Consider the following 26,781-nt stretch of genomic DNA (forward strand, 5'->3'; position numbering starts at 1 on the left):
ATCAACAATCAGGTTGGGCTGAGAAAGGCTGGTAAAAAAGCAACTTTTAATGATGGAATAATCAAATTTAAATTTTTCAGTGTCAATCAAACCTGCAGTATGTTAGCAAAACGTGGATCTGAGTCATCAACAAAGGGAAGGGGGAAGTGTCTACTGATGCTAAAACTTGCATCAGTATTGTCACTGGTATTGAAAATGGTATTATTTGCATTACTAGAGAATACTTTCCAACAGAGAAGAGGCATTTGGAAGTTGTGCGACACTACCTCAATGGATGATTCTTTCCACATAGAACTCCATAGGAGAAGCATTCAGAAATGAATCCTAGTCTCTGTAGGATTGAGGCAGGAATGATATATGCTGCTTAAGGTTAAGTTAAAGTCAAATTTGACACCAGAAGTTTCACTGACCCTTCTTGGAGGACAAATTGATACAGATTCAGGTGATTTCAAGTGATAAATGTTTTTGATGCTGCCATACGTCATTTGCAAACATTTTGGTTTGGAGTAGGCGTAATAACCTTGTAACAAAAAAGTTAAACAATGCCCTGTTTTTCTTTGGGAGTGATGTCCACTTTCTGATTGAGCTTTCAATTGTCTTCTGGTTGTTTAGTGCAGTCACAATTTGGTTTTGCAACTTTTCATGTGCTTTAATTCTATTTAGTTAGTTATGACTAGATACATTTTTTTTGGTGGATTTTCCTGCTGCCTAGGAAACCAAAAATGCATAGGAAATACAGAAAAGAAGAATAATTGGTGAATTTCATAGACCATCAGAATCAGATCAAAGCTATCTTTTCTTTAAAAGATACAAAAAGTAGAAAAACTTAATCTGACATTCAAAGTCCTGGTAGTGCTATGGTTGGAAAAAAGTGGTTTTTCTCCTCCCTCATGCATATCTGTAACTTCTCTTATGGAGAGGATTTAAATGTGGCATTTTTTGAGGAGGGAAACCCCAACTAGATCTTAAATAAAAGTTTCCCAAGAAGAACTAATGAAGTAAATAGTTATTATGTTAACTGAAACAACTGAAAGTGTAGTTTATTTGAATAATACAATTATGATTATTCCCTGTATTCAGTAAGTTAAGAATATCGTTAGATTTGCCATGTAATAAAGTTGGGAGAAGTACTGGAAGGAGAAATACCTGAACTTTTGATCAAGATTTTGCAGTCATTGTACAGACTATGTTCCTCCAAAGTTGCTCTCATCTGTTTACACACAGGATGAATTGGCACACTGCTTCTGATTATCATATATTTGATTAAAAAGCACCAGAATAAATTTTTTATTTTGCCAGTTGATAATTGTTTCTGAAGACCTCACTTATGAAAGAGCTTTTATGGATTATGATTATTTAAATAGCTCTGCTTTTCCCATTTATATAACTGTTCCATTTCCTCTGAAGTAACATATTCACCTAAATTAAGTGCTGATTCTGTTTTACACCAGACAAAAGGAGAAAAACACGCTCTCCCTGTTAATCATTATGAAGACATAGGCCTTTGGATATGTTTGTAGAAATTCTAATGTAAATTAAAATTTCTATGCTTTATTAATTAGTTATAAATAACATAATTTGATGTTAAAAATTTGTTGAAATAAAATAATGCATTTCATAAGGTAAAAATACAGAATAGCAAAATAATAATACCTTTCTCAAGTATCTTTGTTGCTCTTTAACATTGATATATGCGTATTTCAATTTGAGTGTCTTAAATGAGATCTGAAAAGTCTTTTTGATAGATTCTGCTGGATTTATAGCTTTGGATATTTTTAAAGGGTGAACTGCAACTATAATTCCTTCTTGTGTTTTATTCCTCTTTCTGAATTTTGTAAGAAGTTGAAAATAAGTTGAATTCAGCCATTTGAGAAGACCTTGTTTAGAAGTTCTTTCCTTTTATTTACTGCTTAGTATTTTATACTTTTTCCTAAAATAAAAATGTGTTTAAGTTCTTTTGAGATGATACAAAAACAGTTGAGTATGAATTTTTACTGGTGTCTCATGTGAATGACTTCGAATCTGATTTGGTTTTTTTTTTCTACTTTCTCATTTTGTGTGACTGGAATGCTGTTTTTTGGAGGGGTTTTTTGCATTTTTTAATAAGTTAGGTGTATTAAGTCCTTTGTATTCTAATTTCTTTTCTAAAATGTGATTGAAGAATATATTAGGCATCACGAAACATAATTACTTCAAATGGCAACTGATTATTTTAGAACCAAAATCTTCATTAATAAAACATGGCTATGTTGAAGGACTGTGATTGAAAACGTGTTCTAATGTGATTAAAACCCTCTTTTCTAAAAGGCTCCTCTTGCTGGATTTTTAATTCTTCTTAATAATAGCTTAATATTTGCATCTGATGAGTAGAGGTAAATCTTAATTATGCACTGAGAAAATTTTCATAAATTTTTTTGTAGTTTGGCAATTTTTGAGGATTTTTGACTAAGCAGTGTATGAATTTCTCTTTTAATACAATTAAGAATACTTGAATTTCCTCCACTACATAAGACCTAACCATGTAATTATTGACACTTCATCTGTAGTTATCTTGTAATCAAACCAAATGATATGTGATTTCAGTTTTACTCAGTTAGATGATGCCTTGAAAGGAATTCTTAGTACAGATGGAGCTCTGTAATTAGATTTGCAGATGGAGGATTTGAAACTCAGTCCACAGTTACATTGTTTTCAAAAATCTGGGTTTGGCTCTTAGAGAGAAGATAAAAGTGTATCCTGAAGTGTTTCCTCCAAGCTTCATTAGTTGAGTGAATGATGAATAGGACTAGTATCAAAGCATGGAAGAAATGTTAAGGTGTGATGGAGTATTTTGCTGAAAAAAAGATTGTTGCTTGTTCACCATAATTTTGTAAGCACTTCTCTTGGTTGAGTTTTTTTGAAGTGAATCAGCGAAGAGCTAATGTGCTGATGAGAGGATGCATTTTCCTTTTTGAGTGAGCAGAGTTTATTTTCCTAATTCTTTATCACTAGAACTATCCTTTCAGTTGAAGTTTTGTGTAGCAATTATTTATAAATGGAGCTTATGATGGAAATCATGAATGAGAAGGTTTTGTTGTTTTTTACAGAGAAGTATGGTGCTTATGTAACTGCATTTATTTTGTGTAGGTACTTATATAAAGTCTGTTTTCTCCTTGTCTCATAGGGAGTAATACAAGTTCTAACTTCATTTCACATCTGTGAACCTATATTAACTGTGCATTTTGACAGGCATTATTGTAAATGGTCTCACAGTGATTTTAGCTTTCAGGAAAATATTTTGGTTCTTAGTAGCAATCAAAAAAGGAAATTAAATATAAGGAAGCATTAAGGAAAAATGAGTAATACAGGAGTAATATTTTGAAACTCTATGAATTATTGATATGTCTGTATTTTGAATGTTGTATGAAGTTCTGGTGATTTCCAGTCTCAAAAAATATATTGAAACTAGCAAAAAATTTGAAGGGTAAGAAGTGTGATTAAATGCAGATCTCAGATGAGAAGCGACTTAACAAAGTAGGATTGTTCAGCTTGGAAAAGAGCTGACCAAGTGTATTTGAAATATAAGTAAATAAAGGGAAGAATGTGATAGAAAACACCTGTTTTATGCTTTTCAAAATGCAAGTAGCAGAGGGCTGAAATTAAACACACCTCTGGCAGATGCATAACAAGATATTTTTTTACACAAATCCTGGGGAAAATGTAGGACTCCTTACTATGGGCTGTGAAGGCTCCAAGAATTTGAGGGTTCAGAAAGTAATCAGAGAAAGTATTGGAAGAAAATCTATTGAAGCAATGACGTTATTTCTGGAGCAAGAGATGGCTATGTCACAAATAATAGGAGGTTGATATACTGAATTTTCTCTATTATAGTATATGCCCAGCCAATACTGTTACACTTTTTGTAGATACTTGGCCTCTTGTCACTGATTTTAAAGTGCTGAGATACTTTGTGTAATGAAGATCCAACAGGCTTCTTACATAAGGGAAACTCTGGCCACTAATAAATCGTTTCTCACACTTCTTTATTTGCCTTTGAGTTTCCTTCTCTAAAAGAATCCTTTGTCATTAAAGTTGCACCTCCTATATGGCTGTATAATTCTGGCCTTGTTCTTAACTGTGTTATCATCTATAAATTAAATAAATATTTTATTGGATGAGGAGCTGCATAATAAATTAAGAAGCTTGAGGGAAGGCAATTAGGATGCACTTAAATGTTTGTAAAACAATTCATTATGGTCTGTGTGGTGCCTCCTTTAGCAATTGAGGTTTTGTGTTTTATCATTGCATAAAAAAAAATCTTAAATCATTAATGACAGCTAAAACCCTGTGGGAGTCCAGTCGCAAACTAGAAAAAACTTCTTCCACTATTTGAGAGTTATTTAGAGAAGCAAAGGGGATAATATTGACAAATCTGGTTAAAAAATCCTAGCCTTACAAATCGTGGTGTCTAAAATTGCTTCTATGATCAAGGGCAGGTTCTTGTAAGGACTTGAAAAAAATAAATTGGATTAGAAAAATTTTAGGAGGTTTTAAATTACAATTCTTGTCTTTTATCTTTTGCACTTTTGAGGAAAAGAAAAATGTTACAAATAGTGTAATTTGTATTGATTTTCTTAAAGAAACACAGAACGTTAAAGAATGCCTGTGCTTGAAAATTTAACAAACTTCAGGCTGCCAAAACTGAAAAGCAACAGAAATTATATGGCTGTTGTTAAGGAGGGTGGCTATTGAGATTTTTCCAGCCCTGACATCTTAAAGTCATGTATATGTATTCTGTATTTTTTCACCCACTAGACAATGTTGTGCTGTTGCAAATGATGGCATTTTCAGAGAAATTATTGTTTTTTGTAATAATTTATTAGGTTTGGAAGGGTTTTGCTAGTTATAAATTAAAATTTATATGGGAAAATGGGAAAAAAGCAAGATTTAAGGTAATATCATGTTTCTTTATCCATTTGATTTCACTTACTTATAAAATACAGTCAATGAGCATTTCAGTCTTATCAAGAATTAGGTAGATTCTATGGGGAAGCATTTCCTCAAACTCCATAGGTCAGTCTAACTCTATAATAGATATTGTTCTACATTTACTGTTGTCTTTAACCTAGTTATGTTGTATGCAGAGAATTAAATAGAGCTATAGCACATGCCCAGTATTAGTTCTGTAATCATTAAAGTCACTAAAGAGTCACTGTTCAGAGGTGAGTGAGGGCTTTTCACTATGCCAAACACTGGGTTGTTTTCTCCCACATTAACTTTTCGGAGCAGAGGACTGCGTGGTAAGTAGTTAATTAAAAATGAAAGATTGATGAGAATGAGCACATTGAAATTGAATGTGGAGCTTCTCTAGCTGGTGATGAACATTGCCACTGGAAATTTCAGCATTTCAGAATGCTGACACCAACCGAAAATACGACTACATGTCTCAAAATTATCGATGTAAGCAAGCAGCAGGATGTTGAGAATTAAGGACCTTCCCCTTAAGCTCCTGATTCTGAGCAAAACGAAGTTAAGACCAGTGCTGTGCACATCTCACTTCAGTGTTCTTTGAGATCATTTTATACCTGGCATTGTGAATTGCCTGGGCTATCCCTCTGCCATTAATCTTTAATGTGCATCTATACGTATCAGTTGGAAAATGGCACTGTCATAACTAAGTTCATTGGAATTGTTTTGGTTTTAAATATTGCATAGCCATGATTTATAGTTTCTGGGCTTTTAAGTATTGTTGAGTGTTGTGTGACAAGAGGAATATGAAAAATCTCAAAATAAAAGCAGTGAAAGACCCTAAATAAAACCAAAACTTAAGGAAAAGGTGGACATGAGAATAGGACACTCTCAAAATTCATTATTTCATTTTAGGAATTCCAATAGGTAATAGATAGCTTAATCTTAATATAGAAATTTAAGTAATTTGTTTTCTTACCAAACAGTGCAGTGGTATAAAAAAAAGCAAGCAGGTCAAGTGGTATTTAGCAAAGTAAGTGGCACAAAAGAGAGCTCCTAAATAGTGAGGAGGAACAGGTAATGCCCTCTGAGAGCAACCACTTTGCCCTCCTGATTGTACCCCATGGGAAAGAAGGGGGCAAGAAGACAGCCTGCAGACTGTTTGGTTTGGGTTTACAGACTAAGGGGGAATATGTGATGGCTGCTGATATATAGAAGATGATAGTGGGCTAGTACTTGGGGCTGGTGGGCTTTGTCCTGATCGTGTGTGGCTATTTTTTGTTCTTAGCCAAAGTGTGTAGGTAGCACATACACCATGATTCTCACAAATCAACATTCTTTGTCATGTTTTTCTTTAATTGGTATGTATCCTTGATGTACCAGAGAACAATCCCACTGACTATTCTAAAATAAACCCCATCGTTTTCCAAGACTAAAATTGCATTAACTGTATTGTTGCAATTTGTTCTAGTTACAGAGTGCATCTGTGAGTTAACACACAAAAGAGAAATTGCTTTGACAAGTATGTTTGAATAATAAAAAATGAATAAAATCAACAAAGAAATTTAAAAAACAATTGTTCTGAGTTACTGGCAAATTCTGTTGACTTCAATTTTCTATTAGTATTTATTGCAAATACATTCTCCTTGCTCCTGTATGTGAAGTTTGGGAAACAGGTGTGCATGCGTTGAGGGTTTTTCCAGTTGTCTCCTTTTAAAAACAGACATTGCTGTTTGCGCAAACATCATACGTGATAATGTTTGCTGTGCAATACAAATTAGATTTAAATCAATGTGTTATTTTTGACAGCTTAGTGTTTCTTATAATTTCAATTTTTTGTTGATGTTCTCTGATAACTATGTTAAACCTCAGCAAGGTTTGCTTTACAGAGATAATATATTCATTCAAACTACTGAAAACTCCCCAAAAAGCTGCATATAGTTTCAGACTGTTGAAAAACAAATAAGGAATGCCGCTGACCTATTAGATTTGGCTGTTCAAGTTTCAGCAGTGCAAGTACATAGACTTATTAGTAGAAGAGGCTACAGAAGTAGTTGCAAAAAAAATTATCTTTTCAGAGTGCATATCATTTGTGATTTTTGTAACTCTCAGTTATTTCCATTTATTTTACTTCTCTTCTGGCTTGAAAACAAAGGAAATACTTTAAAGAAAAACCAACTCCAAAAAAAACAACAACAAAAAAACCTACCAGAAAAGCCTCGATTCCAAACCACCACCAAGTAACTTGTTTTAAAATACAGCTGGTTATTGAAAACAGGCAATTAGAAGCATGAGTTTATACTGTATTAGCATCTGTACGTTGATCTTAAAGTTATAATTGAAAGTGAGAGAAGACAGGCAAGAATGGACTATGAAGTATTAAAAGCAAAATGAACTGGTAATATGGTGATGTCTGTTTAGTGATACTATTTTATATACTCTTTAAGCTGTGCTCATTTATCAACTTCTTTGTAGTCCATAAAAATCAATTTTGAATTTTTGCTTTCAGTCATGTGGCAAACCTAAGTTGCTTGGTTTTATTTATTAAAATAAATTCTCAGTATCTGTTCTCTTTTTTGATGTAAAAAAGTCCCTTATCTAATTGGCTGATCTCTTTGGGGATTAAGTCAAGATCAGAAGTAATTTATAAGATAAACTGAAAACAAATTAGCTACAAGTTTGAGAATGGTTTTAATTTTACTTCACTGAAATTAAACCTGCAATTTTTATTTCTTAGTCTCTAATTTTTCAGGTTCAATGTCTTAAAGTAAAATCTCATATTCTGCTTTGGCCAAAAATGGTTTTGTGGAGATCAAAATAATAGATAGGAACAGTGTCTCCTTCTAATGGCACAGGAACAATAGACCATGAGAAGGATTTTTAGGTTTGTGTTTTGGATTAGGTACTTTTATGTAAAATACTTTTATCTGTCTTCATTTCTGTCAGACATGGTTGGATTACTTTATAAATTCTTCTAAGTGGATAAGATTTGTCTTGTGTCACACTTCAAAACTTTTCTTTGCATTCCTTCTAGAGGTAGGACTTTTTATTTCAAGGAATCTGATTCTTGTGCTAAAGAAGCTTTTATGAAGGCTGATATTTGAACTTCATCAGACTAATTCCTGTCCTACCCCAAAACAGTGGTTTTTTTACAGTAGGTAAAAAACAGCTTAAGAAATTTGTGGCAAATAGCCCATTCTTTGTTTTTGCTTTGTGGTTTGGGGGTTTTTGTCTTTTTTCTCTTAAAGCCTCAGCAATACTTAGAGAACATTGTCAAGGATGTTATACAGCCTTGTGATCCATCCCAGTGTAATTGATAGTTGTCTCAGTAAATCATATGTATATGCAGTTGGTCAACCACTGGAGCTGATCTGCCTACAGGAGTGTCCTCCTCCCTCGAGGGAAAATGTAAGAAAATAAAGATAAATTCGTGGGATATTTTTAAGCTTGCATAATAACCAGCACATTCATGGAATTTCTAAAAGCTCACAATTTTACTTCATTCATATTGTTTCAACAAGTACAAAAAGTAGTATTTAAAGTAATTTCTCAGATTGCTTTAAATTGTCAATAAACTTGCTAGGTAGCATTCCCTTAGTGACAAACTACCAATATAGTGCAATATATTATTCAGAGTAAAAATGGTTTTGAAGTTAAATGAAGGAAGGCTCATTTAAAAGGGTATGTTAATGTGCAGAATTATATCCTGTTGTAATGATTCACATGAGAATCAGTCTTTTAGTGCTGTCATTTGGTTATAAACCATATTGTGAGCACATTGGTTAAGATTTATCTGACATAACTTTAGAAGTGCCTGCCTGAACTAGTTGTCCTTTTATAGTCAGTAAAAAGTACTACATTCTCTGAAAAAGATTTATTTCATTCTGATGTTGCATCTAAAACCACTGAGATAATCACTTGCCTTAAGCATCTTTTACTTTCCAATGATGATAAAGAGAATTGTGAAAATTAGCCCAGATACACATAGCTATAATTCAAATCTCTAAGGACTACCTTTTAAAATTTAAAAATAAATAAAGAATGTGTACCAGTTATGAAACATCCCTTCTTAAGTTCTTTTTAGCTGTGATTTTCTCTGTAGTTATATTGATATATTTAGGTTAACAAATGCATATGATCAGCACACATTTCTGTCACCGAACAATTTAATTTATTCCATTTAGCATTCTAAATTGTTTTGCCTGAAGAAATCTTCTTTCATGCAGTTGAAGAAGAATCTTCCTAAAAATGTGAATTGTTTAGAAGTTTAAGGTTTTAGTTAATAACCATAAAAGAGTAACCTGTTTTTTCTCCCGCTAGAGTCCCCTACTGCTTTTCTCAGAAAACTGTTTTAATGCTTATACTGTTGCCTGTCTTTATATAAGAAACAATGGCAGTCTGATGCCACATATTTGGAATTCTCACTGGTGATTATGAAATCAGTTCAATGTTGTTTTGTAAAAAAGATGCTCCAATTTTGACAAAAATTATACTTCCATGTTATATGATGGCTTTAGTTATCAAGAGTTATATGTTTACTAATTTTCTCTTCAAAAGAACTAACTGAGTTGGGATTTTAAGAGATTTTCAATCTCATCTGAGTAGGTTATTCTCAGCTCTTTGCCTGTGGAAACTTGTGCCATATGCTGAGTCAGCTGTTTTGTAATGTCTAAAATGAGAGATGAGCATTAGAGGAGAGGAAGAGAATTAATAGTTTTGTTTCCAAACTGTTTACCTCCTATATAGCTACAGGAATTTTTTTTTTTTTTTTTTTTTTTTTTAATTCTGGTTGTATATGTATATACTTGAACTTAAAGTGCTGCAGTTTAAAACAGATGAGGTTGTTACGTGGACTGTGTTATACCTTCATTTATTTTTGCTTTTAGAAAAAGGAGAGCAAATGTGATATTACTTAATTAGGAGAGAGAATGTAGGAGTGACCTGGTGGAGATTAGGCCTGGATGTGGTTAGGGCTTTAGTAATTATATTATTGTGATACTTAAATTTTTCAGTGACTCTGTCTCTCTAGTGTTGGAATTCATATTCTTGTTTTTTGTTTAAATAAATGCAGACAGGACTCCAACTTGAAGGAAGCTAGAAAATGCTTCTTTGACAGCAATGAACAGCAAACTTAGAGACGCAAATGCTTGAAGACTGGTTTATATAGCTCTAATACACTGTCTTTAATCGTTGCTGTCTACAGCTTCCTGAGGAAAGGAAGTGGAGAGGGAAGTTTTGAGCTCTTCTTCCTGGTATCCAGTGCCAGGATGCATGGGAATGGTTCAAAGCTGCACCAGGGGATATTTTAATTGAATGTTAGGAAGCACTGCTTTGTGAAGAAGGTGGTCAAACTGGAATGGGCTTTCTGAAATGCGTTTGATGCCCCAAGCCTGTCAGCATTTAAGAAGCCTTTGGATAATTCTTTTATCAACATGCTTGAACTTTCAGACAGCCCTGGAATGGTCAGACACTTGGACTAGGTGATTCTTCTAGGTCAAATACAGCTGAAATATTCAACTCACTTTTAATTTCAATTCATTCTTCCAAACTTGATTTGGAGAATCTGATACTAAAAGATTCCAATTTTCAGAAGTCAACAATTTAATTCTAGATGTTGGGCAGCACATATTTTATTGCATTTCAAGAACTGGTATGAATGTACTGTCTGAGATATGCAGACAACTTCTTCTGTTTGGGGAAGTATTTCTTCTCTGGTCTAGATCAAATGGGTGTAAAAAACCAGCCTAAGTTCTGCAGAGATGTGGCAATTTAGGAAGAAACGCTTTTATTGCATAGCATGATGAATGGTAGGAACTTAGTAAGGAATGGCCATAACACTCAGAAAAATGGAAATTCTGAGCAAAGCAGATGCATTTGAGAATGGGGGTGTAGGTTAAGGAAGGCTCTTGGAGAAATTTGCAAGGAGTGTCAATCTGTTGTTACAGGCAATCTCAGCATGGAGAATCCAGTCTAACTTGCTTATTGCTGGCAGTTCAGCACCACTTTGGGAGGAATTGTTTGGTGACCACAGTCACCACACCTGTAACCATTATCTGAACATTAGAATGGGGATTCATTTTTTATAGCTGTGCTGTGAAAGATGCAGAATATGAGAAATTATAAGCAATACTTCAGGATACTTAATCACAGTGAAAGCACATGGTCTTTACTACATATTAAATATTTCCTTGAAGAATGCAAAGACTTAGTGTTTGACATAAAAATAGATTCTACTTGAGATATGTGATATGGAAAGAGCCCTGATTTATGGTATGGTATACTGGCTTCTGTGAGGATTTCTATTGAAGTGTTCATCTTGTACTCAAGCTGAAATTTGTCTTATTACAGAAGTCTATTACAAAAGCTATATTAAAAATAAGTTACTTTTTAGAAGTATGATTTAACTTTTTGCCACTGTGCTTCTCCCCTGGTTACCTCCCCCTGCTGTGGTGGAGACTGAGTATTCCTATTTACCTACTGTCATCCTTGGGAAATCCCCCTGCAGAAATGTTGTTAGAGGATACTTTTTTGTAGTTAATGTCCTACTTCTTTTATTGGCTGAATTCCATTTGATTGTGCATCTTGTGCACAGGCAGAGATGCCTGCTTTATTTCTTGAGCAGAAATTAATCATATTAATTTATTTCTGTATACTTGCTTCACTTTTGTTTAGCTTTTCCTTGTCATCTTAGACTTCTCTTTATCAAGAAGTTCATGATGAATTTAGGATGACTACTTTAAAGAATTCACCTCCCCCTACCATCCTAAATTTTTGCTGTCATTGTCAATTAGTTCATTAATTTGTTTCCTTTACTAAGGAAGTTGATTTTAATGATAATTATGATAATTTTTACTGTCTGAAGTATACTTAGATTAATGTTAAGGCTAAATAGGAACATTTTCTTGTTTTCTTGCAGTAACCCTGATGGGCTAGAAGTTTTTTGTGGCCAGTTGTACAAGTGAAATAGTTGTAGCACCTGCTGGAAAGTCTGTAGCCCAGGAGAAGATTCTCCATAGAACCAATTTTATGAGCTGAGTGTGTTTTTTGATGCAAATTCTCTGAGATGTTTTATAGATGAGACATCTTGGTTTTATTAGTACAGAAATATCCTATCACTTTAGACTGATACAGGGGCTTTGTTTCAGTCTCTTAAGTGTTACACATCAGTATATGGATTGCATTAGAAAGCAAATATGGTTTGAATTATTTTAGTCTACAGTGAATTATTTTAATCTGTTTTACTGATTCTATATTAGTTTATTAATTTAAATTAATTAGAATTTTACTATTAATACTGTTTGAGGAAAGGGAACCAGTCTGCATTGTACCTCTTCATTCCAACTGAGGCATAACTGAATTTTTTCCTTGTTTTTAAGTCCAGCTTATCAAAACCAAATGATGGGTAGCATATCTAGTCTGAAGCTAGCCTGTCTAAATATTATCACAGAGTTGGTGAGGTTCAAACAGAAGTCTGGAGGTTCTCTGATCCAACCCTCTTGCAAAAGCCAGGACAACTAAGGCCAGTTGTTCTCATCTGTGAACACATGGCCTTTGAATGAATCCAGCGATGAACTCTCAGCAGATACAATTCTTCATCCTAGATTTCATCCATGGAAAGAAATGGAGGAAAGTAGACACTTCCAGGAGATGTTTACTTTCATCTCAGAATATTAATGTAAGGGAGTTCAATTGAATGTCTTCTCCAGGTGGCTGTTGTACTTCTGTGTGTTTTTGACATAATCTCAGAGAGGCTCACCCTGGTGAAGAGATGTCTGAAAACACAACAATGCAGATTGCGGATGAAGTAGGCAAAAGTTGCTGCTGTTTTCAGAAATAACAACTCTGCCTGGGTTTCTTGAAAAGAGAGTAAAAACCTCTATGAAAAATTTCATAATTCTAAATAATGAACATAGAAATAGTGTGTTTCTAACCTTGAATTTTTTTTGCCTTCCTTTGGTACACATCATGTGTTTACCAAATATGCAAATATATGCTATGCAGTCACAAGTTTTAAATTGAAGTACTAATTATAATTAGGATAATAGTTTTTATTTGAATGTAATTAAATGTCTCAGGAGAACTAAGGAGGTAGTCAGTTTATATATTTAGCATATTAGAATCTTTTATGTTACAAAATTATAATTATTATTAGCAATTAATTGATAGAGGAAAAAGTAATTTGAAAGTGAATGCAAAGTATGAATTAGGGTGGAAGCTAAATGTATTATATTAATTGTCTGAAGATGGGTTATGAAAGAAGTCTTTGAATATTTGGATAGGCTTAGCCACCAGAAAAAGTTTGCATAGTATTTCAACTTGCTTATTTTTTAGAGTTTAATTTCAAGTCAATACAAACTGCTTTTAAATAGGCCATAGAATTGCCTTCTATTAAAATTGACTGCTGAAATTATGCGCTTATAAGAGATAATTCTTTGAATATCTTTAATTTAAGCTTTTTATTGAGATTTTAATTATGTAACTCCATTAAACAAATAGAACAAAATTCTTAAAGGTGTTTTAATATTAATTTATTCCATTATTTTGTGTAATATATTTACAGTTACTAAAATTAGTGTTACTGACAGGCTGAGAGACTTGGCTTGTTCAGCCTGAAGAAAAGAAGGCTCCAGGGAGACATTATAGCACTCAAAGGGAGCCTAAAGAGAGCTGGACAGGGAGTTTTTACAAGGGCATGTGCTGGGTTGAGAGGGAGAAGGCCTTAAACTGAAGGAGGCAAGGTCGAGATTAGATATTAGGGAGAAATTCTTACTGTGAGAGTGGTGAAGCACTGGAACAGGTTTCCCAGAGAGACTGGCCAAGGTTGGATGAGACTTTAAGTAACATGGTCAAGGGGAATGTTCCTGCCCATGGCAGTGTGAACAAGATGATTTTAAAGGTCCCTTCCAACATAAGCCATTTTGTGTTTCCATGATTCTGTCAAATTTCACACTGGTATTTTCAAAATTCTTCAAAGTTATTAGGATAAAGTAGGATTCATGAGAGTCAGACTGTGTTTCCTTCAGAAGGGAAAGATTTTTATGCCATTAAAATGACTTTTTTTTTTTAACTAAATTTTATATTTGGTTTATTAGATTTTGTTGAGTTCAGCTTTTTTAAGTTACACAAATGACTGATCAAAATTGTTGAATTCCATTCCTGAAGATATATTTGGTCTTGACTATATCTTCTACTGGTTTGCTTTTCTCTCCCTCCTAATACACACCTGGTTGTTGTTGTGTTTTATTGGAGCTTAGGACTTTGGAAAGTATTTTGCCAGTACCTGGATAAATAGGAGTCTGCTGTCATTTCATCAGAACTGCTGTTAACTCACTTCTTATCTGAGCCTTTCCTGGTGCAATCTCTCCCTTGCACCAGCCAGCTGGTTTCCTTGACCTCACAATGAGTGATGTGTGGTATAATAATATAAATTTTCTGTGTCTGTGTTACTCCAGAGCAGATGAGTTGTTCTTTTTCCAACCATGACTGCATGACTGTTTGGGTGGGATAATGGAAAAGGCAGTAAGGTCTTCCAAATGCATAACTAAGGGCAAATGTTGGCTTATGTAATGAGAAAAAGCTGTTAATTTTAGTGTCTTTTTATTTTTGAGTGGGTAAATTTCAGAGAATGATGGAAAAGCCTCAATTTCTTTCAGAGCTTTTTAGGTTCTGCACTACATCTCTCTGGACCAGGCTACCTTATCAAGTACTTCACAAGAAGGAATGCTTCAAATATAGAAAGCATAGCTATTAGTTTCTCTTATCAAAGTTACTTCTCTAACCATGTAAAACCTATTCTGTATTGGTCACAATGAAGGTATGAGAGACACTAAACTATGTATTTCACATTGTAATTATGTTCTTCTTTTCTCTTTTAGCTGGTTGGTGGCGAATTTGATCTAGAGATGAACTTTATAATCCAGGATGCAGAGAGCATCACATGCATGTCAGAGCTTTTGGAGCACTGTGATGTGACGTGCCAAGCAGAAATCTGGAGTATGTTCACTGCAATTCTACGTAAAAGTGTCCGTAATTTACAGACCAGCACGGAAGTTGGCTTAATTGAACAGGTACTGCTGAAGATGAGTACTGTGGACGACATGATTGCAGGTATAAATTGCCAGCTGATAAAATAATTATTGCATTCTTGACCTGCCAATGTTTTGTGATTATGGAAGGGTATGGGATGTTTTGTTTTTTAAAAGTGATGTTTTCATTAGTACTGCTATTGAGTCAGAAGTTCTTTTTTATTAATTTCAGGAAAACTACAGAAATATATTCTTAGTTTATAAGCTCTGTAAATACGTTGTGTAAAATAACTGGTTGTTAATTCATTTGAGAAGATATTGTTATCTTAGTGATAAAAACAATTTAAAAGAATCAAAAACAATGTTTTAGACTTTTTAATTACAAGGCAATATTTTAGTTTTTATATACATTTGTCATTTTTAATCATGATGCCAGAATTACTAGATCCATTTTAAACATAACTTCATATGACAGCATAACAGGTATTATTTACAGGTTTGAATGCTGGATATATGGATTACATTAAACGATCATTCCATAATGTATTCCTGTGATACCTATATTTTATTTTTTTACATTTGTGGGTTTTAACATTCTATAATGTTTTGCAGCATTAAAAAAAAAGAGCATGCTTTGTTTGTTTGCTGAAAATAAGTGATGAAGTCATTGCCCAGTTAAGGTTTTCATAGAATATTTGAAGGAGTTTATGGTACTCCACACTACATCCTCTCCATAGCAGGGTACACATTATGATCCTGTTTACTTGGATACAGAACAGGTTTGCTCATCACATTTAAATATGGCACCTGAGGAGATTGATATGATTACTATTTATTTTCCCTGAGGGAGCTTAGGCATTTTCTTTCAATACAGTGTGAAAGCTAAGTTCTTAATTCTTATGTAATTTGTGACTGATGGTAGGATTGTGAGGCTGTCTTACAATGCCTGACATTGTGAGGCATTTTTGAAATATGTCAGAGGTTTACCTTCTGTAATTCTAATATTTTAGTTGATTATCTGATTCCTGACACATATAAAGGTTTTTGGAACAGTAAACTAGCAAGCATTTCAGACAACAAGCAAGAAGATGCTTGCAGAGGATGAAAACTGGATTACTGAGGAATGATTTATTCCTTGTACTTTTTCCTTTTTGTTTCAGTATAAATGTGTTTGTAATATTAGGTATTTGGAAAAGCTGCATTCTGTTTTTCAAAGCAAGTCATAATCAACATAATCTTTAGAAATGTATCTCTAAATGCTAAAATCATGTGTTATGCTAAATACTGTACAGTGAAATTCAGACTGAAGTACAACAGACCAATAGATTCACAAATGATGGTTTTCAACAAAGATGTTTTGTTTTACAATATTTGTAAGTATGGTATGTCAAAATAGTGTAAGGGTAAAGATACTCTTTTATTCCATGTTAAATATAGCACATTATATGATGAGAACAAAAATTTATATCCTAAAATTTTTCAGGGTTTTAGTAATGGAAATAATTTTTTTTACATGAGTAATCCCACCAACAAAATTTATCCAATTTAAGCTCCTGTGAGTGGTACTTGTATGTGGGGCATAGAAGACTGTAATAGTGCCTCCATTAGAGAGTTGTGGTTTTTTTTAACTGCCTAATTAATTGTGGATGTCAGAAATGAAGAGCATGTGATCTGGCTTTTAGGAGCATTTGGGAATTAAAAAAACTCTTTGAATTTACAGACATTAATATAAGCCAGGGGTAGTAAATAATAATAATAAAAAAAACAACCTAATGGATCCTCTACCTCAATAATCTTTTTTCTGAATGGTCACACAGTGCTTCAGAAAGAGACCTTCTGCACAAAAAACTTCAGTAAGCTTGTTCTTTGGTGTGCTTACATGGATGAAGGGAGTGCATATTTAGCTGAAAATCAAAACTGAAAATTGGAATTCTGATGACATTTTAGCTTTGCAGTGTGTTTCAAATTATCTGAGTATTCATCTATGTATGATGAGCAGGAATTGAACAGAATCATGCTTCCTGGATTTTTTCTCTCATAACTGTAAATAGACAATTTTTTGAGAATTTTTTTTGAAAAAGACATGGAAGTAAACGAATTGATCATTTTGCTTTTATCTCTTGATTTTTGTAAGCACATTAGTTTCCTTTTATAAGGGGTAATAACATTGGTAATAAGTCAGAAGTAACAAAAAAGGTCATGTAATATCTATTTTGATATTGGGCAAAATCAGTAACAACTAAAGCAGTATCTTTGTTTCCTAATGCAGATGTTGAGGTCATAATTGTAAAATTTATTTGCCTCAAATATTTCTATGAGCTTCCCAAAGCCAGGGGTTAAAATAAGAAATTTTATGTTAAAAGGATTTTTAGCATTAAGGGGAGGATGGTTTGAACAAGACCTGTCTTAGTTTTTACTGCTACCACTATTTTCCCAAAACAGTTGCTAATACTCTGTCAGCTCAATGTTTTGAAATTGGCTTTTATCATCTGTAAATGGTACAGGCTTTTTTGGTTTTTTTTTTTTTTTTTTTTTTTTGTAATTTGCTTCTCTGGGAGTTGCCTGTTTGTTTTTAGGTCGTCTCTCTTGTTCCTTGGTGAAACATTTTGATTAGACCTAGATAGGGTTTAAATAGACAAGACAGGCAATAATGCTTGTTTTATGTTCTGATAGCTCACTTTCAGGACCAGTCTAAGTCTGAAGTCACTCTTCTCTGATTTTATGATAGTAAGACAGCAGCAAATCAACATGTACCCAAACTTTTGCAATAAGAAGAATTTTTCTGTCTGCTTAGATGGAGACTCTCAGATCCATGAGGTTCTGAGTGCTTTAACTTAATGCAATTTTTACAGATTGTGTGGTGAAGAATAAAAGCTTAATCATTTTGAAAGTCTCAATGGCAACCCAAATGAGCTCAGTTTGCTTTCCAGAAGCATCACCTTTCACAAACAAATCTTTATACTGTGACAATCTGTTATATGAATATAGAGAATGGTCAGCAATTTTATCAGTAGTTTAGGAGAAAATATTTTCATAGATGATTGGTGCTTTTTTTTTTTTAACACTTGCACAGGACCTTCCTTGAGGGACTCAGGTTTTGCAGTTCTGTTTCCAGGTGATGAGTAGTGAAGCAGATCACCTGCTCTGAGAGACTCTCTGGGATAGTGTGTCTGTAGTTCTGTCTGAGAGGTCTGAACGATGGATGAGAGGGCAGCCTGCACTCATAGAGAGTAGATATGTCTCACCTAAGCCCCATTTTTTCCTCACAGTTATGTTGTGATGATGTAGGTAATTGTTCTAGAACTGCTGGGACTGAATTCTTAAGCATTGAAACAGTTCATAGTTTCCAAGCAACAACGCTGGTTTTTGACAGCTCTGTCATTAATGGGCTGCTAACAAGCTTTCCTCTTTCAACCTATTCTGTAAGAAAAACTGCAAAATTATCACATTGTCTATAATGACCTGTAAAAATTGCTTTAAAACACTAACAAGAGTTAAAATTCACAATTTCATGGCCATGTAATATTAAGAGGTTAAGGAGACATGAGGGTAGTTTGCTGAAATTTTCTTTCGAATGCTATTTAATGTGTCTTCCAAAGTTAATGTCAGACCCTTCATTTTGATATATGAGCATTGTTACTTGAAAGACAGGCAGGCATTTTCCTATTGTATTTTCATATTAAGTGACTGAGTTAAGCATTCCTTCAAGGTTACTGGTTAATTTATAAATCCTGTGAAAACTGCTTAGTATGAAAGTATTCAGAAGGTGCCATTAATAGAAATTAGAAATACATTGAAAATGGGAAGCTGCCTGTTTTCTCCTTCTGGAGTTAATATTATTATATACAATCTTGTTTCTGAAATGAGATCATGGATTCCAGTTATATATGTAATCTTATTTAATATAAAAAAAAGTAGACATTAAAAGATCCAGTTGTAGTATGCTTTCTGACCTTAGTCCATTTATAGATGAGTGGATTACTAGGGTTTATAAACCAGATGGGACTGACTCTTTTATGAGATTTCTAATAAGTATGAATAAAGTTATGTAATAATTATTTTTAAGTCTTTATATTGAAAAAAGAACCTTTAAATAGCCTTAAGTGCTTCAACTTCCACAGATGTTGTTTGCTTTATCTTTGCTTGTTATCTACTGGGCTTCTATCTTCCAGGTCATTGTTTTACCCAGAGTTACATAATTAGGGAGCTTATGTTTGTTTCTCTCCATCAATGTTTAATTCATTACTTATAAATATGTATTTCTAATGCCTGTAGGTTATCCACATCTTCAACAGAAATAAGAATTTTTCTGTGCTATAAGGTAGTACAGGGCTATAACAGTGACACACAGCAGCACACATTCAGTGATTTTTTAAAACTTGCAATCATTTCTGATTTTGACTGTATTAATTTGTACTTTTTTCCTCTTTTTTTAATGGTGTTCTGATTTTCACCAGACAACTTTGCTTCCACACAACATTTTTTCTTTGTAAGGGAAGCAAAATTTGCAGTCCCTTGATCTGAAAAGAAAGCTGAAACTACAAAATAGGAATTGGGAAATTGTCAGCCAAAGATTAGTATTCACTTGTGCTTATTTCCTTTTCTGACTGCTCACTGGGGCTGTTCCCAGTTTCTGATCATGTACAGGATGTGCCAGCTTTACACTGCAGGCTGGATACCACTGTGAAAGGGGCAGGTACTGGGGGAGCTGAGTCATAGAATCCACCACCACGAAAGAAAAGGCATTTATTTTTCTTAGGTGTATTTTGTTTTCCCTAATTCTGTCACAAATGTATGTGGCAGTGTTTTTAAAGGGAAGATTAAAGAAAGGTGAGGAGGGGGAATCTATACTTGGAGATTAGGGATGTATTCAGAATTTACAGTGAAAATGTCTGCTAAGTGTCAATGCTTTTCTTTTGCCTTTCCTGATAGGCAATTTCACTCACCAAGCAGTTTACTATGTCTTCTGTAAATTAAATGATATTTCATTTTTCGCACATGCCTTTTGCTTGCTAAAGATCAGAGGCCATTATCATTGTGGAAAAAGCTAAATAAATATTAATGCTTTTGCTCAAGACCACATATATAAGGATTTGCAAAGAGAAAATTTGTTTTAAAACAAAATATGAATGTGAAATGTCTTTGGAAAGAATTGTTTCTCCTGAAAACTATTCTTTGTCAGCACCCGTAAGTCATCCTTTCCCTAATGAACAAGGATAACATGCAGTCCTACAACAAAATGTAAACTTATCTGTAGAAAGTCATGTGTTCCACAAGTTTTAGCAGGGAGGCAGGAGAGGGGCAGGGGAATTCTGTGGTTGTTGAACAGTTGAGGAAAATGTGTTAATGCTGAGTCTGTTGTGTCATAGCTCTTTTGTTTTGAAAACTCTGGACTTCACTGCTTGATCTTTGAATTAAATTCTTATGCCTCATCTGTGAATATGAGCAAATTGCTTTACCTTCCACTTGAGGAAGTCCTAATTCTTTAGTCCATTTTATTCCTGAAAAAAGTGTGGAGTATAAGCAAAGGTTCAGCATCTCACAAGCGAACAAATTCTTAAAATGGAATTCTGGGGTTTTAAATAAGTAATTTTAAACCTAATAATCCCTGAAAGGAAGACTCTGTTTAATGTTCTTACTGTTAAAGCTTATGGGTTTTGAGACATTGTAATGAAAGCTGTGTTCCATAATCCTGTTAAAAATTTTGATCCCTTCGTTTTATTAAGCTCTTTAATTTTTTTCTTCCTATGATTTCTGTTTGTTTGTTTTCCTTATGGTTTTTTGTTGTTTTGCTATTGTTTGGTTTGATTGCTGGCTTTTTGTTTGATTGGTTTTGTGGGTTTTTTTGTTGGTTTGGGTTTGGTTTTTTTTTTCAGGAGCCAGAGGGAGGTGTTAATTTTCTTTTATTTTCTCCCGGCCTTTCATTACAGTAAAGATCAGAAGCATCACTGTAGCAAAAATGGGGAAATGATACAAATTATAATATAAAATGCTGGGTTTAGGTTATTGTAAAGCAATTTTTGGGTCAAAATTTTTTGAAAAATGTTAACTTCAGAAGAAGGAAGGAACTCTTATCCGAAAAACATACAGCAGGAAAGACAAGTTTATCATGTGTGATGCATGTTGTGAAATGGGAAGAATTAATGCTCTATAAATGTAATACCTTTTTCAAAGTATGATGCAAAATTTAACATGAAATACTTTGTAAAACATTCAATACAAGTAAGCTGGATTTTTAGAATGTGTGAATACACTTACTTTTAAAGGTATTAATTTTTTCAGCTTTTTTTTTTTGTGTTTATCAAAGCAATGAAATTCAGAGTTCAGAATAACTTTATTTTCCTTTGAAGATCTCCTAGTTGATATGTTGGGGGTTCTTGCCAGCTACAGCATCACTGTCAAGGAGTTGAAGCTTTTGTTCAGCATGCTTCGAGGGGAAAATGGAATCTGGGTAAGCTGTGATCAGATAAAGCATTAAGTGTCATTCCATTAGAGCCTGAAGTTAACATAAACTGTCTCCCGGGACATATAAACTTGAATTTGTTTTCTCATGTTGACTGAACATATGTTCAAGAAGTATTTTTGCTAACTATTTTAAAGTTAATTTGCTCTGTTATTTGAAAACTGTCCGCTTTCCTTTGTAGCTTAGAGAGTACAAAAATAGTTGTATTGACTTTTGTACAATTTTCTTTTTTTCACAGCCAAGACATGCAGTTAAATTATTATCAGTCCTTAATCAGATGCCACAGAGACATGGGCCTGATACCTTTTTCAACTTCCCAGGCTGTAGTGCTGCAGTAAGTTTTCAACCAAAATTCTACAATTTCAGGAACAAATAAACAAATAAACTCCTCATTTGCATTTCTCTTCATTTGGTTTCAGAAGTTCTTGAAAAAGAAATGAGAGTGGAAATACATGTTTGAGTAGTGTAGACATTGCCTTCCACAGACTTACAAGGCAGCTGGGTTGTTGAGAAGTTGCACTTGTGAGGATGGAATATCAAGCAGCAGATTTTGGTCTGGGGAAGTTAATGTGAAAGAGAAACCTGAAAATTCCAAAGAACGGTGTTATTTTATTAGAATAATGTAATCAATATTATATAAAGGAGAGAGTTGAGAAAAAATCAAGAAATGAACTTGTCCACATCATCACAGTTTAAAGTGCCTGCTTAGTCATAAATTTATTATAAAGGTTTTGTTTTGTCTGAATTCCATCAACTGTTTCCTTTCCATCAAGGCAGTGGACATAACTTAGAATAGTGAAATTGTATTCCTTTCCAAACCTTCCCAAGTAGATATTCTCTCTTCCATTCACTGCACGTACTTTCAAAAAAAACTCCTCTACAAATAAATTAAAGTATTGTCTACAGATTTGTAGATTATTGAGAGAGTAAGTACAAATAATTAATACTAGGGAATAGAAATCTGAGGTATGGTTCCGTTCTGGTATAGAATGGTAGGTATATGCTCAAGTAGAATGTGGAATCTTCTAGCAGAAAATAATCCTGAGATTCCTGTTTTCCCATGCCAGTGCATGAAGGCTGCTCTACCTGCATTTCATCCCTCAATAGCACTGATAATTTTCTTTAAGCACAAATTGCTACACCCATTCCTTGTGAACAGATTTATCAGAGTGGCAGATTGCATCAGGAAAGTAAACTGGCTGATAATCACAGTTTTACACCTGGGTTATTTTTTGCTGGATTACGTCTTTGATCTTGTTTGATATCCAGCCTTATAAACAGATGTGTCAGCAAAATGCATAGGGCAGATTGTGTAAAGAATTAATTACTAAGTTTTGAAAGGGAAAGTTTCATTATCTCCTGCTAAATTAAAACCACAGTTAACATCTTTTACAAGTACATCCACCAGCAAGAAAGGTATTGCAGAATATGAATGTCTACAGTGATACTGCTTTGACATTTCTGGGCTTCAGAGGAAAACCCTGATGAAATTTCTCTCTTAAATTTAATTTTTTATCAGAGGTTCAAAAAAGATGTTGCAGGAGAAGAATTTTAAATATTCCTTCCTGTCCAAAGATGTGCATCTATAATAGGAATTCTTGATTGAAATGCAGAGTCCCTTTCCTTTGATTCTTCCAGGATCTTGTTTCACATACTACTCATGATGAACTGCACACCTGTAAATCAAGAAATATAAGTTTCAAATTTACACTTCTTTATTAGTGCCTGTTGGATTACACTATGAAGTTCTGGAGAGGATACATCCTCTGAAGTGAACCATGGGCAGAAATTTATAAAATGATCCAAAAAACAAAGCACTTCTTTAGAAGAAAGAGTGAACAGGACCTACTTCACTAGCACTGAGTTTGTTTTCAGGTGCGATGCGCAAGGTTGACATTAGACAGAGAAGCACCATAACTTTTAATCAGCATTGTAGATTTCAGGTTGGCTCTGTCTAAAGTTAAGTGTGAGCTCCTTGTGTATCCAGGACTTCAGTGGCAGTATGAAGGAGCCAAGAGTCTACAGATGCACTGCTGAGAGCTGCAGGGCTCTTCTCAGTATCCTATTACATCTCTACCAGTCTGTGCAGGTGGCATGTTAGTCACTCCAGTTGGAGGACACTTTGTGCTTGGTAGTAGTACTACTCCCAGATTCCCATTTGTCATCAAGTAGCTCTTCTGCTTCAGGCAGGAAACTCTCTCAGGAGGCAGAAACCATATCCCAAAGGTGTTCTTTGAAATGTTTAATTTTAGTTTTAACAATGAATCTCTATTTTATGTTTTAATTAATTGGATTTTATTTTTAAGTTTAATGGTGAGATTAATAATTGTTAGAAGCTGAATTTATAGTTTAATTTCTGAAGGAGTAATTTTTCTTTTTGTTCTCTTAATATTGCCCATTCACAAATTTAATTTTGTGTCCTCTATTGATAGAATTTATGTAATTTAAATCATTTTAAAATAGATAGAAAAGTAATACATTAATTCAAAAGCACTATTTAAAGGATTTTTTTCTATAATTCATATTTGAAAGTTAAAGCAGATCTACAGGTCTAGAATGACACAGAATTTTGCGAAGGCATTACTTTTAACAGTATTTCTCAAAAAACTAATTATTTGTTTCTTTTTTTTCTTTCCTCTGTCCAGGCAATTGCATTGCCTCCTATTGCTAAGTGGCCTTATCAAAATGGGTTTACTCTTAATACCTGGTTTCGTATGGATCCACTAAACAATATCAATGTAGATAAGGATAAACCCTATCTCTATTGGTAAGTACCAGTTATGGTTTGTTCTGGCTTCCCAACAAGAGTTAATCTTTCTTATCTTTTAGTCCCTGACATGCTTTCCCCCCACCCCTGCCAAATATCTGAAGGTTTTAATGACTGCTCACTGTATACAAACTCTTAGAAAACCATCTGTTCCTTTTCTCTTTGTGATTCAGAAATCCGTGGATTCAAGACATGTGCCTTGCAGATAAATCATAAAATCTAGTGATGTGGTTTCTTTAGGAATTCTAAAATATATTAATTCTTAGACCTTTAAATAGAGAATGTTGTCATATTGTTTGTTTGTGGTGGTTAATATTCTCAGGTGATGTCAGTACTACAAAATAAATGTGTTAAACTTGGAGTGCACAGTTTGCACATTAGCTAAAGATAATTGAAAGTAGATCCGTGGGTATAAAAATGGTTAACTGATGACTGGTTCCCCAGAAATGTGAAAATTTTATTTGAATGTAATGTGTATAAAAGAAACTGAATATATACTGATCTCAGAAGGAAATCACAGAATCTGTTGAGTTGAAAGGGACCCATCAGGAGCATTGAGTCCAACTCAGCCCTGCCCAGGACCATCCCCATCACACCATGTGCCTCAGAGCATTGTCCAAACACTTCTTGCACTTGGTCAGGCTTGGTGCTGTGAACACTTGCCTGGGGAGCCCGTTTCAGGACCCAACAACCCCTGGGTGATAAATCTTTTCCTAATATCCAACATAAACCTTCCCCAACACAACTTCAGGCAGTTCCCTTGGGTCCTGTCACTGGTCCTGTCACAGAGATTTTAGATCAGTGCCTGCCTCTTCTCTTCCCCTCACAATGAAGTTGTAACTGCAATGCGCTCTCCTCCAGGCTGAACAGACCAAGTGACCTCAGCCACTTGTCCTACAGCTTCCCCTCCAGGCCCTTCACCATCCTTGTGGCCCTCCTTCAGGCACTCTCCCATAGTTTAACATCTTTCTAATATTTTGGTGCCTAAAACTGCCCCCAGCACTCGAGGTGAGGCCACCCCAGCTCAGAGCAGAGTTGGGACAATCCCCTCCCTTACCTGGCCGGCCGTGCTGTGCCTGATGCACTTCAAGACACACCTGGACTTCCTGGCTGCCAGGGCACAATGACTCAAATTTGATTTGCAACCAACCAGGACCCCCAGGGCCCTTTCCAAGCCGCTGTTTTCCAGCATCACGTTCCCCAGCCTGTTTGTCCATCCAGGGTTTCCTCATCCCAGGTGCAGAATCCCACACTTGCCTTTCTTGAACTTCATATGGTTGGTGATTTCCCAGTCCTCTTATTTTTAAGTTTGTCTCTGCAGGACCTCCTTGCCTTCAAATGGGTCAACAGCTCCTCCCAGTTTTCTACCATCTGCAAACGTGCTTTTATCCCTTCCAGTCCTGCATCCAAGTCATAAATGAAAATGTTGAAAAACACAGGGTCTAAGATGTAGCCCTGCAGACTTTGCCATGACAGGAGCAATGCAAATTATTCTTATTTTTATATAATAAATTAAGTCAAGGTCTAATTAATAATTCAAAACAGGAAAAAATATCCATCTAAACTTTGCACAGGTTTCAGACTTTGCTGCATGAAAGTTGTGTCACACACAACCACCACCAAGAGAAAGATACCAAAGCAAATGTGTATTTTCTTTCGACACGATTTTTGGTCATGTAATATCTTTTTCAGCTTAGGTGAAATATGGGTTGTATAAATAACTCAAGTCTTTAAGTGAGTGCAGTGCCTTTGTGGTGTGAGACAGCAGTTAAATCACATCAACCATTATGTGAAAACTCATTCTTAAAAATGGAAAAGAGTAGTGAATGCTTTCTCATTTGCCAGATGTGAGGGAAAATTGCCACTGTTCTGTTATTAGGGACATGCTAAACCCTGCTTCAAGAACTGTATGCTGGTTTGGTTATTTCTAAAAAATGTAATTTTAGGGATCTCTGAGGATGGTGTTGGACAGCTGCTGACAGCCTATTAACACTTATATATTGGAATATTATTGTAGCTATCTTACCAATTATAAACTGAGTGTGACAATCCTGGAAGAAAATTAGAAGTCTGACATCTGCATGAAAAATAAATAAGAACAAGGCAGAGCAGTCAAATTCAAAGGGTAAGGTTCAGAATTCTGTAGCAGAAATTTTAGTAAAAGCCAACCAATATCATGTACCTAGCAGTGGGTAATGGCTGCCATGCTTGTGGAATGAATAGCCATATGTTAGAAAGCAGGAATTACAGCAGGATGTTAAGGATTTTTATAGTTACCAACTGACCATAAAATCCATTTCCATTGCTCTAGCTGAAAGAGCTAATGTGATCTTTTAAAGGATAATCTGAACAAACAGAGATGGCAATATAGGTGATGTGATCCCTTCCTGAAATCTTGGCAAAAGCATTGCTGGAATGTCAGTTACAGTTCAGACTTGTTGCTTCTTTTAAGAGAACATGGGAAAAACTGGTACTATTCAGAAAACACTTGGGAGTGAACTGTCCCTTGGAAAACACATTTTATAATGAATGGGGGTTTTTGGGTTTTTTTGGTTTGTTTTTTTTTTTTGTTGGTTGGT

The 26,781-nt window shown here is 34.5% G+C and overlaps 1 protein-coding gene across 11 annotated transcripts in view; it reads left to right on the forward strand.

Moving 5' to 3' along the window:
• NBEA (neurobeachin) overlaps positions 1-26,781 on the forward strand; it is a 454,524-nt gene that overhangs the window by 64,143 nt on the left and 363,600 nt on the right. For all 11 annotated transcript variants that reach the window (XM_063149159.1, XM_063149160.1, XM_063149163.1 and 8 more), the window contains exons 2-5: positions 14,823-15,054; positions 21,323-21,423; positions 21,674-21,769; positions 24,081-24,202. In XM_063149159.1, the coding sequence (XP_063005229.1) occupies positions 14,823-15,054; positions 21,323-21,423; positions 21,674-21,769; positions 24,081-24,202 (551 nt within the window). The remainder of the gene's footprint in view (positions 1-14,822; positions 15,055-21,322; positions 21,424-21,673; positions 21,770-24,080; positions 24,203-26,781) is intronic.

Source organism: Melospiza melodia, chromosome 2 (assembly GCF_035770615.1).
Source record: "Melospiza melodia melodia isolate bMelMel2 chromosome 2, bMelMel2.pri, whole genome shotgun sequence".
Classification (NCBI taxonomy): Eukaryota; Metazoa; Chordata; class Aves; order Passeriformes; family Passerellidae; genus Melospiza; species Melospiza melodia.